This window comes from Diabrotica undecimpunctata, chromosome 3 (genome assembly GCF_040954645.1).
Source record: "Diabrotica undecimpunctata isolate CICGRU chromosome 3, icDiaUnde3, whole genome shotgun sequence".
Classification (NCBI taxonomy): Eukaryota; Metazoa; Arthropoda; class Insecta; order Coleoptera; family Chrysomelidae; genus Diabrotica; species Diabrotica undecimpunctata.
In genome coordinates this window covers 64,066,300-64,081,940 of record NC_092805.1, presented here as the reverse complement: position 1 = coordinate 64,081,940, position 15,641 = coordinate 64,066,300, and the positions used below count along the sequence as shown (strand labels likewise).

Here is a 15,641-nt window from a genome sequence, read left to right as displayed (position 1 = left end):
AAGGAAATCTTGAGCATAAGAGAGCACAATTTTCTGATGCAATATTTATTGAATATGAAGCAAATACTTACCTTAATGAATCCGCAAACTTATCATCACGAATATAAACCAGTGGAGCGCGCAAAATCTTACAAAAAAGAAGAATCGAAGAATGATCGAATTGGATATCTATAACTTTAAGCCCTACAGATCCTCTGGAGAGGATGGTGCCTTAAATAGCCTCGCTCAACACGGCATTGATATCCTACTAGCTTATCTAACAAAAATATTGGAGATCAGTTTCATCATAACTAGGATATATTTCTAAACAATTAAGAAAGAAGAAACCAAAAACATTATCTAGAGGGATTAAAGTCATATAGACCTATAAGCCCAAACTCCGATGGAAACAATACTAAATACTTGCATAAAAAGTGAGTAGTGAGTAAAATCTACCCCTTTCCGAAAAAAACTCATATCTAAAAAAATCAAAAAAAGGGGCATCAAACCAAATAGAATATTATATTCAATGATTGAACCAAACATTTTTTTTCTTTATTTTTTTTTCTTCTAAAGGACATTGTTATAGTTAAAAGGATTATTATAAGATCTTATTATTCCTTTAGTATAGAATAAAAAAAAGTTCTAAACTTTTAACTCCTTTTGTCCCTCTAGCCGTTCTCTCAAGCGCAGACTTCTTATTTCAGACGATTTGCATTTTACGCAGACGATAATGCTCCGGATTTCGTTAAAAAAATGAAAGATGGTATCTCCGGTAACGTCGTTGGAACACGTATAATTAGCGATTTTTTCAGCAATGGATTTATAATGCTGAAATTTTATGATTTAATTATACTTGATAATGATAGCAATTTGAATTTTTAAACAGATGTTTGTTTGGTATTTGATTTAATAGGGTAATGTTGTCACAATGTAATTTAGGTCTGTTTCAACATACGTATAAAATAAAAATTATCACACTAAGTTTAATAAAACCTCTTATGCAAAATTAACTCACAAATGCAAATGGTTGATCATTTAGAAATTATTGGTATCACAGACAATGTTAAAAATTCTTATAATTCTTACCTTATAAAAATTTAATTTCTTTAAGTTAATGATAAAGCTTTAACTAAATATTTAATAGAATCAAATCAATTATTACTTTATCAACGTGATGAAATTTTTAAATTTAATATTTCTGTTAAATGTTTAATTAAAAGCATTTATTCAAATACAGCGGACACCCACATTGAAATATTACATATTTAAGATGATTGAATATCAATAATAGCTTAAACTTCGACCTATGTATCTTAAAATTAGGGCTTAATTAGTACTAAAAATTCTAGCAATAATAAATATCGCTTTTATCGTAGACTATGCTGTTTATCAGAAATCCAAAAGAATTAAGTCACTTTTAATTATTTTGTTTATTATTAGGTCGAAATAATCTTTATTTTTCGGTGTATTAACGGAGACTTATTTATTTAGTGCTTTACTTTAGTAGTAAAAAAATTAAATTAAAATGGTTCGGTTCCTTACTTTCATATTTTTCTTATATTCCCTGTCTGTAAAATTAAAAAAGATCATCAAAACGATAAATCGTATTTTTCCATTTAATCGAACTTATAGCTATTTGCCCGCAATCTCGAGGAATCAGTTATTTTATCAATATTTATTAAAACCATAGACTTTAATTTAAAATATACTGCGCAGCAAAAGTTAGGGATATTGCCCATATCCCTAACCCTACCCATAATAATGTTACTTCATTCGGCATCAATTATTTGTAAGTAAACAATTAAAAATTATTATAGTTTTAAAAAACATGAAAATTTGAGACCGTATAAAGAAAATCATACATTTTGCAAAAGTCGTCTGTTGAATGTTTTTTATCTAGAATGCTTAGTTTTTTGACAATACTGAAATAATTGAAAAAGGTCGCTTTTTTTTTAAATGTCATGATGCAGTAAAAGTTTTGATAACCACGAGATAATACGCCTTCTCTATTGATTTTCGCCAGATATTCCAGTTAAAAAATAGCTCCCGGTAATTTTTCGATTTTTCAAGTGATTTTTCGACTTCAAACTTATAAAATTAATTTAATTTAATTATTTATTTTTTTGAATAAACAAAAACAAAAAACTAGTGTTAATTGTTGGTGTAGATAAAGTGACTTAATTGATTTTTACAGAGTTATATTTGTTTCAGCTTTTCGTTTCGTTTTCGTTTCGATTCGGTATTGAGCATAGATCTTACTCATATCTTGTGTATTTTCATCTAAACTTCGGTTGGCAGTTATTATTCGATAAATGGTAATTATTACTAATATTAACAAAACTTCTTGTTTGTAAAAGAGATCGTTTATCTTATAAAAATTTGCTGCCGGCTACATTTAAGTAGTCTTTTTAAACATGTATTTGTGTAAGACCAAATAGCTAACTTAAATCGAAGTATAAAATTACATTTTCTTATTGACATTAAACACCAGACTTTAGATTAAGACAAGGTGGGCACTTTTTAGTATTATTTCCTGTGTCAAAGTAAATTTATGTTTGTTTATATTCCCAAGCCCATGTCCTTCTCCTAACTTTCCCATAAAAATTCAAATGCAGGCCGCCATCTACTATAATAATTTATTTTATCAACAATTAAATTAAAACCATAAATCCAACTACTTTATGGTGACTTTTCCTTAATTTCATGAATATTGTTTGTTGTGCTTCTATTAATAATATCGTTTTTTATTTACAGTTGTCGTTCTTGACACCACGGGGGAGGCCAGTCTGGATTGGACGCGGTACCCGTACGGTCCACAGGCCAACACACCAGGGGTGAGTAGACTATTTGTTTTATTGTTTTCCATGCAGTTTATCGTTTTTCATATAAATTACATACTTGACTAGTGGCGTAGTTAAAGTTTATATAAAAATAGTGTTTACTTTTTTTTCTGAAAATAATAATAATAGGGAAATAATATTAACAATAGGGAACATAATATGCGAAACTTTTTTAATATTAATTTTACGAAAAAAAGTTATTCTACATAAAAAGTTCTGCATGTTCTGAAATCTAAAATACAATCATATTAATTCTTATACGAGGTATGTCAAAAAATATCAATTTTATGTAAATTACCGAGAATTATACAAAACTTGTCCTGAAGCTGAAAATTTTTTTAATAATCGACACCCAGATAATCTTCACTATGGCACAGTAAGGAAATTATTAGTAAAATTTAAGACGTCTGGATATGTAAGTAATAAATTTAGCAACAAACGGCAGCAACGGGTAGCCAATAATGGCATGGAATTTAAAATAATGATTTCAGCAATCGAACATACTAAAAAATTCTTACAAAAAAGGGCACCTTCGATGCGAAACCTTATTAACAAAGACACGGTTATAAAAATATTTAAAAAGAACAAGTACCCATACAAGATCTATTCATGTGTTAAGGAAATCATGATAGACGATTTTAATTCTGTTTTAATGTCCAAGGAATGTTAGAAGATAGCCCATTTATGGCAAGACATATTATTTTTTCGACTGAAGCAATGTTTACGTCAAATGCAACAGTCTCTACTCAAAACTGCCGTTAGTGTAGTGAGTCTAATCCAAATTTTACCTTCAAAACTCGGGACCAGTATGCATTCAAAACAAATGTGTAATGTTGAATTTGCGGAAATAAAATAATTGAACTTTTTTTTTCCATGAATCTTTGAATCAGGACCGTATTTTATATGTTGCAAGAATGAATTAGACGAGCTTTTTGATAAGGTTCGTGTCCTTTAACGCCAACAAATATGGTTCCAACAGAATGTTGCCCTGAATACGGCAATACCTTGAAAATCGTTTGAATGGAAGAGTTATACATCGATTTTCTGAAATTTTTTGGCCTCGGTCTTCAGATTTGACGACAATCGATTTTTTTCTTTTGGGGTTATCTAAAGGAAATGGTGTATCTTTAATGACTTTTCACGGAGATTTCTCATTGATTCTTTGATCTTCACGACCATTTTCACGACTTCACATGTAAGTTATCTTTATAATAATTATCTCCTATCATTTTGTTTGGAGATGCCATTTTTCCAATTGGTATTTTCCAGTTAAAATCTTTTTCCTTCTAAGAGCAGCTTTGCCTTTCACATATATGAACTGATCCTGTTTTGTATATACAAAACAAAACGTTTCCGCAGTATATGAAATAGTTACTACCTTAGCTGTTTCTTTTCACCTGTCATCTGACTGACATCTTCAAGAGTTGCAGGGTGAAAGGGATATCATCTGTCTCTAGAATTTGCTTCATGTCATGTTATAATAAGTATTATGTTGTTATTTTTTCATATTTTGCCCACTATATATTTACCATAACGTTCACCGTAATCTAATCTAATCTAATATGTTTTCCCTAAAGGTGTTATGTTCCGCCACTGGATCAATTTGTCATCTACAGCCGCAGTGACCGTTGTTTGTATTAAAATATTCAACTGAAATTAATTACACCTAGACAAGCCAATTTGTTAAATCATAATCTGGGGAATAGATAAAAGTCGGGTTTTTTTTCTATAAAAATAACTCACTGCCATGCCGAGCTCTAAAAAATGTATGAACGATGTTTCCGGATTAAAATTAGCTAAGGTTTGTTCATTGATTTTATTGAAAAAATATTTTTTGAGATCTTCTCAAATATTTGAAATTTTCGTGTTAATCAATTCTACTGCTTTTTGTGTTAGTAAATACACTGGATCTGCATAATCTAGTTATTTTTAGTTGCTTATTTATCATGTATCTGATTACCCCTAGACTTTGAGAAACGAGGCTTTCGAACTCTAGTTATGCTGCAGAGTATTAAAAATATCATGGACTAATAGAATTACAAAAAAAGAAGTACAGGTTTAGTGAAGAAGCAGAAATAATCACCAGTATACAAACAAGAAAACTGAAGTACCTAGGCCATGTGATGAGTGGACCAAAATATGACAAAAATATAGTGCAGGGAAAGACTCAAGGAAGACTGTTGGCCAAAGGCAGAATTCTTGGTTAAAAAGTCTACATGATTTTTATCAATGTAGAGTAGACCGATTGATTTTTTTAGAGTAGAAAGTTAAAAAAATAGCCATTATGATTGCCAAGATTCGTAGGGAGATGGCACTTTTAAGAAGAAGAAGAATTCATATATTGCTTAACTAATCTCTGATCAGAATTATATTTCAAGTAGTAAGTTTTATATTTGTTTCAGCTGCGGAAGTGTTAAAACATTCTATTAAGATATTACTAAATGATTATGAACTGGCATGATTCCAACTCTTTTGGCCAATCTTTTTAAGATTGCTAATAATACAATAATTGTCATTAGTGGCGAATTTGCCTGGATCATAGGTAAATTTTCTGCAAGTGGTATGGTACGCCACAAATACGACTAGAGCATTAAGATAAGGCAAGAACAGGTTTAAGGCCTAATATAAGAAGAAAAAGATGTTGAAAACGATTTCCGAGGTGGTAATCGAAACGTCACATATAACGTTTTTTCGATTAAAGTTGTAGTTCATTCCCAATAAATATAGTAGATTTAATACCCATGAGCTAGTCAGCAAATTTTACATATTATAAGTACATAATTTCCTTATTTTTATAATTTAATGAAATTTTAATGGTCTTCTAATTAGGGAAATAACGTCATTAAAAGTTGCCATTGCGGATATCAGTTAGATAGGGTATATAGACGTATCAGCATAAAAGGGGTTTCGGTTGCAGAATCCACATGGGAATAAAGTTATTTCGTGTATGCGTTTCGGGGATTACCTGACGCCACAAATAGCGGACGGCAGAAACACAGGAAGAAGGGGGTTATCGGTGCGGAAGAATTAAAAATTCATTATGATAAAAGGCCATTAATATAGAGGAACCGGCTCTCACGTTGCATCCTGTCTCTACATTTTTTATAAGTGTAGATTGGGTTTTTATTCGGTGATTCAGGTGGCATAGGCGTGTTAATAAGTACAATAAATACTGCCGCCAGGCTCCATTATCTTTCTTTTGGATACTTTTTGTTTCATTTGTTTTTCGCCGTTTCATTCCTTTAAGGTAAGGTGTTCTATCTTCGAAAAATTTTTACATTATTTTGTACTCGCATCATCATTTTTATCTATCTGTTTGTTACGATTTTCTTATTATCTGCAAATTGTAAAATGGAAATAAGAAATAATGAAAAAAGGCGCAGAATATAATATTAGATTGTACAAATTTAAACGGAAAATTATTTTCGAATAAAGAAAGGATGGTTTGAAATTGCATTAAGAATTTTGTTTAATAAACTCATATTGAAGATAAAATATTCGTGAAAACTGTATGCCATCGGCTAAAAGACTGGCAATAACACTTAAGTAGATTAAAAAATTAAAAATGTGTTTTTGTATACTTAATTTTCACTTACTGTAAATGGATACTCATTGCGGTATAGCAGCAGCAAACTCGATTCCATCTATGAGAAAGCAGTGAATCATTGGAAAAACGTTTTCCAATTTCAATCTAGTTACCCGCAGGCATAGCGTTAGACAAAGAAACAAAACCTTACTCAGAACCTAAACCAGATGCAGCTGCTGACTCTTATCCATATGACCCTAATGATTGACTGTAATTTTTAAAATTTTAAATTAAACTTATACCAAATCTTCGTCGCTGGACGAGTCAACTGTAAGAAAAATACTTTGAAAACTTCTTACCTCCTTTTTTTGTCTTTTTCTTACAAGATCAGGGTTTTTACCAGAGTCCCATAAAACAGGTGTATTTTGATTCTTCGGATGTCGATCAGCCCTATACATGGTGCTAAAATAACCCCTTCATAAATTTAAATATTTTTTAAATTCATTTCTGTCAATCCATCTGTTCATTTTTCATCTGTATTTTCACTACTCAACTTATTCAAAGCGCATTCACAACTACATAACTCATTCTGTTTCAAGTTTCAAGCCATCACCATCACGCCAAATTGCAGTATTACCCCACACTCCTATATATTTTTCCGAGCAGGCCAAAATTTCTACTTAACATGTGTCTTTTATCCAGTATATTTGTATATTCTAGATCACAAGGAACTTGAGATATGTAGCAAAGATATTGTCAAACAAAAGAACTTCTAGAAATCGTACGTCCAAAGTTGTACCAAAGAGTGAAAAATGGAGAATAGTTAAAATTTATAGTGGTACGCAATAGGACGCTTATCGGTACATAAGAATGTAATATAAACTCATTGTATACGTTGTATAATTATCTGAAACTAATGTATGATGACATTATGGGGCTACAAATATAATACATTATTTAAGACTATGTTATTTGGCAATTTTGGCAGGCGTAGTGACTGTATGTGCCAACGTCCCAACAATACCAAAAAAAATAAAGCTGAAATTCAATACTCAAGACAAAAAAATTTCGAATTATTAGTCTTTTTTTGGATCTTGAAAACAAAAAGGAATCAGATGATTTCAAGAAACCTTTTGACAAAATTAGAAACATATAGTTAGAACTAATTTGATCAGAACTTCTTCATCGATAGAATTTTATGAATATCCCATAGAAATCCTTGTTTGCTACCTCACTGTCGACTTGAGTGCATGTCTATAAATTGGTTTTGGTAATACAAATATCTTGTTCCTTTTTGGGATATATAAAATGTAGTTCGCCAGGAAACTTGCTATTGCTTCATGAATAACGAATAGATATAAATGGTATTGGGGTGTGTACTTTCCAAAAATACATTATAACTAAAAATTAAGTTAATCTGTGTCAAGATGTTAAAAAACCAATTGCTGAAATCTGAAAGACGTTTTGGGTCAAATGACAAGGTGATAGTAATGCTACATGTAGATGTTGAAAGATTTTTAAAGATGATGGGAGAAAATTTTACTTTTTTGTTCTTAGATTTATTCTATTTTACTAGTCGATCTTAGCTTACCGAAGGTCGTATCTATGAAACTTAAGAAATATTTAATTATCTCTACATCCATTGGTTCCACATAGAAAAAATAAGAGTCAAAGGCAAATATCCTTATATTTCTTATTTTGGAAGTAACTTTAAATTTAATTTGAAACCTACAAAAAAAAAGATTTCACAAAACTCGCCATCACCTGGAGAACAAATACTGTCGCAACTTAGAACGACCTCAAAATTACTCGAGCAACTTTTTCCCTCGCAGTGACGTGGAACGCAATATAAACTTCGTCCTCCTCGTCGAAACAGTCGACGTGAATAAATCAAAAAGTTTGTGTTTAATTTAAAAGCTCTAAAGTTAATGAAGTTAATGATATATAGGCCCTAATTAAAATTTAAACTATTCCAAATGAGAGAGAAGACGGCAACAATAAGTTGAAAAATGACTTGAACGCATTTTAGTTCTAATGTAAATACATAGTTCCTTTTGAAATCGTACACTTTAAAAAAGAAGCGCGAATAAATATTATTTGTTAAACTATTCGGTTTCACATGTTGAAAATCTTAAAAGGGAAAAACCCAATGGTTGCCTATATGTATGCCATAGTTTTAAAAAAAACTTACAATGAAATAAAAAAATTAAATATCAGAAGTTTTTACTTCACTGTAAAGTTGTAAGTCTTCCCTGAAACAAAAAAGTTATACAATCATATAATTGTGATAGACCAAGGATCATGGATATATGATAACTTTCAAGAATAGCATTCAAGGATAGGTGGTGGTTTCTTCGAAAAAATAAACCATGTGGAACATATTACCGACTTATCAAACCTATCACTAAATTTCAAATTCCGAATAGGATACCACCATTTGTTTGCTAGGAGTATTTAGATAATTGAGCAAGACCAACCGCCAAATAAGCATCACTTTTCACGATAACTATGTGGGCCCTCATGCATCAGAACTCTTTTAATCATGCTACATAAACTATGGCTAATAAAAACTTTTTTCTTTTTTTTAGAATTTTTAAGTTTTTAAATGTTTTTCTACAAAAACATTTGTTACTATATAGTAAAACAACGAAATAAAGGCAAATACGAAAGCATATTGAATTATCTACAAAGTTTCCTATAAAGTGAAAACTTTCCTACAAAGAGAAATATTCCAAAGAGCAAACTGGATTTATCAATGAAATTCAATATCCCACTCTGCATTTGTTTTAATAGATTTTGGCAAAACGTTCGACAGAGTCAAGTGGCAGCACTTATGGCAGATACTGATAGAAGGAGGCGTACCACAACAATTGTTTATAACTGAAATATAAGAACACAGTACTGGAACAATTAAAGTGCTTGACATCCTCTTAAACGAATTTTATCCAGAACAAGGTGTCAGACACGGATGTATACTGTCTCCACAATTATTTAATATATATGGGGAGCATATTATGAGAAGAGCGCTTAAAGGATGGGAAAATGGCATCACAAGAAATGGCCGAAAAATAAGCAATCTACGTTTTGTAGACCCCACAGGTCTTCTTGCAAATAGTTAAGAGGTAATTGATCTCATACGGCTAGTTGAAAACGAACGTCAAATATTTGGTCTGCTTTTAAATATATCAAAGACAAAGATCATGATAGCGAATAGACTACATAACAATCATCCACACATAACCACGATTGACGGGTTTGAGATTGTGAGCTCCCAAAAAATGGGAGTTCCCCAATTTTCCCCATAAGCTTTCAAAGTTGTCCCCAGTCCTTCCTCCAGGGAGTGGGAGCGAAAGGTCGTATTTGGTGACATTCGATAGGTTTTTGAAAAATATCGAATACGTATTTTCCAGTTTTTTTATCCGATGAACGTTTCGCGAAATATTTGACCGTCCAGCTTCTTTTGGAACACCCGGTATAATTATTCTTTTAGCAAGCTTGGTGCTATTTTCCTAAACACTGTCCATGCTTTCCAAAGATATTTTCAGGCCGGATGGATTTACTTTTATTTTATGTTCTGTTTCATTAGCTTCGTTTTTTGTTATTTTTGACGCTATTGCACTTACAGCCTACCTACGCTCGTTCTACTTTTTCTCTGCTAAACCTTTCATTTAATAAGTTATCAAAATATTTTTCGTGCATTAATTTTTAATTATATTTGTCTTATATAGGCACTAGTAAATCAATAATGGATTATATTTTTGTTTCTTTTATGTTAAATTTTCAGACCTGTTCAAATTCAACTTACAACTTCGTGAGCTGCGTGAACCCAAAACATAGGACATGTTATAGAATTAAGAGAACTACGCCATTAACGTCCGATACGATTTAAAAATATTTTTTATAAAAAATTAAACTAAATAAGCCTAATGCAATGCCATAAATATAATTTATTTTTGTATTATCTCAATTTCAGTTTTTATACCCCAAAGAAACTTACTGAGCAAGCTACAAAAGCCTCCAAATTTTATTAAATATATTCAAAAATTATTCCCTTTCTTTATCTCTGAATTTATGAGTTGGTGCAACATTACCTAGAAGAAAGACAGTGTAGTATTCCGCCATGGTTAAGATTAAAACCAACGCTATATTTACAATTGCCATGAATCAAGATAATGGGGCCATTTTTTTAGAGCTGTTTTATTATAGTACTTTAAATTGAAATAGAATAGTATTTTTTTCTAGTTTAAATGGATTTTTCTGTGGATGTATTTACTTCTTTTTGTAAAAATCAGGGTTCTATCGATTTCAATTTTGATATTGTATTTATGTTATAGTTACATAATTATATTAGAAAAAGAAACAGAGAATATTCTAAATTCTTTTTCTTTTTAGAAATATATATTTTTAGGCACCATACCGCTTTTATTTCTTATCCATTGTTTCTGTATTTGTTCTATTTATATGCCGATTCTTTATTGTGTGTACGTGTTTTCCTTTCGGTTTTTAAATATATTCCATAAGTCTAACCACATTCTTCTATATTTGCCATTGCATCGTTCCTTTAATTGTCCTGTTTGTATGTTTATGTATAATCCAGTCGTCAGAGAGTTGACCCTAACAATCATACGAACAATCTGAATTTTGCCGAGAATATTAATTTTGGGACCCCAAAAAAGATGTAAAAAAGTTTACTACATTTACCCCCGGGCTTCCACCTAAAACCTCTCTCGTAGAGGGGTAAAAACGCAAAAAAAAATCGATTTACCAAGAATCTGTACACCGTAGAAAAAATGTTCCAAATAAAAAATGTAGCTGAATGTAGAATGAACCGTTCACTTAGAAACAACGCTTGAACATACCGTCGATTTTGAACGTCAGCTACCCGAAATCAATATTCATTAAATTTTGTATCAGCTCGGCGGTAAAAATTCGATATCTGTTGGTCAAATTGTCCTATCGACAAAAATCAAGATGCGTTTTAAAGTTAAAGAATGCAGCTTCCATATGGAGTTTTTGTCGAGAATAAACTCAGTTTTTATAAAGGTGTTAAATAAATAAATGTTTCGTGATTTTTGTCATCGATCGATCTTACGACTCTCGTAAGATCAATAAAATTGAACTTTTTCATTGAACAGTCGTAGCAAAATTTCCATTTTTAGAGATCAATCTTAAAACCTATGACATGAAATTGGAATTTTGAGTTGTGGCAACAAATATGAGGCATGAGGCACGTCATGGGAAATGCATCCAAGAAGACGGTTTTGGATTTAGTTTATAGCAGAAGTTGGGTTCTTTTGAAAAACGTACTAGTAGTAGAAAAAGTTTTAAATGTTTCAGATCGTTTGTTATGTAAAAGTTTAAATCCAGCGTTTTTTCAGCGTATTTCAAATGCCTTACATTTAGGCTCTAGTAATCGAAATTTATAGTGGCCAGTCAATGAAAGGCATATATTTAATTGATCTCATGAGAATAATACAAAATTGCAAAAATCGCGCCACGTTTATTTATTCAACACCTTTATAAAATCTGAGTTTATTTGCGACAAAACACAAAAATTGCATACAAAAGTCGAACTCTTTAACATTAGAACGCATCTTAATTTTTGTCGATAGAACACTTGAGTCAAAAGATATCGAATTTTTAACGTCGAGCTGATATAAATTTTATTGAACATTAATTTCGCGTGTGTAACTGACATTCAAAATCGACGGTCGCTTTGAGCGTTATTTCTAAGAGAACGGTTCATTCTAAACAAAAAGTGCTATTAAAGATTTTTGTTTAAAATTGTCTCAGCTACGTTTTTTATTTGAAACATTTTTTTCTACGGCGTATAGATTCTTGGTACCTAAATCGGTTTTTTTTTTGCGTTTTTACCCCCTTCGAGTTGGGTTTTAGGGGGAAGCCCGGCGGTAAAAGAGGTAAATTTTTTTGCATCTTTTTTGAGATCCCAAAATTAATATTTTTGACAAAATTCAGCTTGCTGGTATGATTTTTAGGGGTTCAGTGGCATTTCTCGTCTCTGACTATCGGAGTATGTATGAGTGTTATATATAACCAGCTTCCATGTTGCTGTCTAATTCTATTATTAATTATCGCCTCTGGTTGTTTTTCTAATTTTTGGTTTCCTATTGTCACACTTTGTTTAGCCTGATAATTCTGATGAAGATATTTGTTTTCTATTTCATTTGTGTTCCTTTATGTAGTGTTCAGTAGGTCTTTATCTTTACTTTCATATCTACTTCTCTATAACCTACTAAATTAACAAAGAAATTTATAGCCGTATTACATAAGGGTTTGTGTTTAGTGCCAAAGTTGAAATTATTATTGCCATAGAATCGATTTTAAATTAAAATAAGAGAATTTCTGAGACAATCGAACATAAAAAACGTAGCAGCATACGAAATGTGGCGTAACCGACGTATTCTGAAAATATCATGAATGGATCATAAAACAAACGCCTAAGTTCTGAAATAACTAGCAAAACAATGTGAAGTTTTAAACTCAATAAAAATCAGGAAGTTGGAATACTTGAGTCACATTATAAGAGGTGAAAAATACGAATTCTTAAAGAATATAATGCAGGGCAAAATCAAAATCAGAAGAAGCGTAAGAAGACGTAAAATTTCGTGGCTACGCAATATCAGTGAATAGTTTGGCTGTATTTCAATTGAACTATTCAGACAAGCAACAAACAAAATTATAACTGTCAGAATGATTTCCAATCTCTGCTAGGAACAGAACTTAAAGAAGAAATAGTAGACATTGAAATAAATAATTGAATGGTTAGTATACAATAAATTTGATCCAAATTAAAAACCAAGAGCTTGCAAGTACCTATCACCAGAATTTCTTGAAATATAATTACTATATGATAGAGATATCCAGAAATATTCTAATTGCCGAATATGTGTTGGTCCAACCCAAAAAAAGTTTAAATAGCATTGAATAAAATGAATGAATGAATAAAAATAATTAACCTTACAATAGATTGGGCATGTCCAAATGGAATTATTCGTTTTAAAATATGGAAAAATGTTTCTTAAAAATGATATGATATGATCTAACAAACAGCTGTCAAGTTAAATGAGTTTATATACCTATAAACCAATAAAAGTTGATTTTCTGAAGATTTTTTTAAAAAATACTCAAAAACTTTAATTTCGCGTGATATTCGGGACAATATCACATGTATTCAACTATAAAAATTTCAAGAAGCTTCACTTACCTTCCGCTGCAAAATTGAACTTATTGCAAAATTGAACTTTTTTATCCCAGAAAGCTTTTATCTAAATACAACGTTATTATGCGTAAATTATTAGGCCTACATGAATTCTAAAAGCACCAAATTGAAGAGAAAGGCTTATTTTATCAAATCAAATCATCTAACGATTAAAAAATTTATATTAAATATTCTAAAATAGGTTTATAAAAGTACTATGACTTTAAGCTTATAGACATTTAAAATAACTTAAGACTCACCAACATGTAAGTTAATTTTTTTTAATTCGAAATGTTGGCATTTTTATATGAATTTAATATGTCATACGACCCTTACAGCACGAGTGAGCGCTTTTTTTATTTCTGGGCTTTACTATTTCAAAAACTGAATTCATACGAAAATTAATGTTTTTTTTTTAACATCCTGTAGTACCTCGTTTTGATTTGGGTGACTCGTTTTATAATCGAGTAATTTATTTAAACAATTTAAAATAAATATTTATTTTGCAAAATTTACTTTTCTCTTATTATTATTAGTAGAAAATACCTTTTAAAAATAAATGTTACAAAAAAAATTTTTTTATTTGCAAATCTAATTTATACGTGTTAATTTGTTGAATTATGCTTATTATTTTTACGATTACTTTTCTTGACTTAAAAAATATTACAAATATATTTTAAACAAATTAATTCTTATAAACTTTGTTATTTACGGATTAATTCCATAATTTTTATTTATAATTATACAAAATTTACAGCAATTAATTTGTGTAAAATATATTTGTAATGTTCTTAAGAAAAAATAATTGTACAAATAATAAGCATAATTCAAGAACAATTAACACCTAACTAACAGTACAGATTTAATTTTCAAATAAAAAATAAATTTTTTGTAAAATTTATTTTTAAAAGGTATTATTTATAACTGTAATAAACAAATATTTAAGTTGCTTATTATTTCATAACCTTTTCTACTACTAACAATAAGAGAAAAGTAAAATTTTGCAAAATAAATATTTATTTTAAATTGTTTTAAATTAACTGAATGTATTTTTATGATCTACGCCACGAGGTACCCCAAATTAAAAAAAAAAAACATCAATTTTCGTTGAATTTATGTAGGCTTCATAGTTTACGTATATTAACGTTGTACATATATAACAGCTTTTTGAGAAAAACAATTTCAATTTTGCAATAACTTAAGTAAAACTTCTTGAAATTTTTAAGGCTGAATATTTGTGATATTAACCTTATTATCACGTGAAATAAAAAAAATTTGTGCATTTGTAGAACAGTTGATAATAGATTGCCAGTCCTAAAGTGGCCGCAAATATTTTTAATTCAATTAAAAGTAATTATTTTTTGACTAATATTTTATTTCGTTAATTTATTTTTTAAATAAATACGCTGCTAATGACGTATATGCATGTTTTTAATATCAAATTAAGCTAATTTTTTCTTAATATAATGAGAAAAAAGGTCACAAATTAGGCTTACTAGTTGTTAAAAACGCGAATTATCAAGATGAAGTAAAATGACACTGGTTTGACAAGTGTATGCATGCTGTAATAACTCACACAAGTGACACTTCAAACCAGTAGCGTTGCCGGTAGCTGTCTTTTATTCTATCTTTGATACCTCGCTTTTTTAACAGCTATCAACCCTAATTTTCGGCCATTTTCTCTCACACCAACTTATATCAACATATTAAGAAAAAAATTAGCTTTGAAAAAAAATGTCATGAGCAGCATATTTTATTTAAAAAATTAATGAACGAAAAAAATTGTTATCAAAAATTAATTACTATTAATTGAATTAAAAATATTTCCGCCCACTTTTTGACTGGCAACTTATTATCAATGTAGTCTCCTAATTTTAAATGTATATACAAATGTGAGTTTGATTACCTACATTATGAACGTAGTGATCCTGCAGTGGAATCTTAGGCTAAATGCTTTTCAGAAAAATTGTGTCACGTTTCTGTATAATTTACCGGTCTTCACCTTTAATATTTAATAGCAGATAGCGATCATACATTGTTTATATACATATTGCTTATAAAAAATGTCGTTTAA

General features: G+C 30.1%; 1 protein-coding gene across 5 annotated transcripts in view; it reads left to right on the top strand.

Annotated features, from left to right (window-relative positions):
• The window catches only part of Eph (Eph receptor tyrosine kinase), a 598,175-nt gene that overhangs the window by 345,399 nt on the left and 237,135 nt on the right, over nt 1–15,641 (top strand). For all 5 annotated transcript variants that reach the window (XM_072526023.1, XM_072526022.1, XM_072526021.1 and 2 more), the window contains one exon: nt 2,737–2,816. In XM_072526023.1, the coding sequence (XP_072382124.1) occupies nt 2,737–2,816 (80 nt within the window). The remainder of the gene's footprint in view (nt 1–2,736; nt 2,817–15,641) is intronic.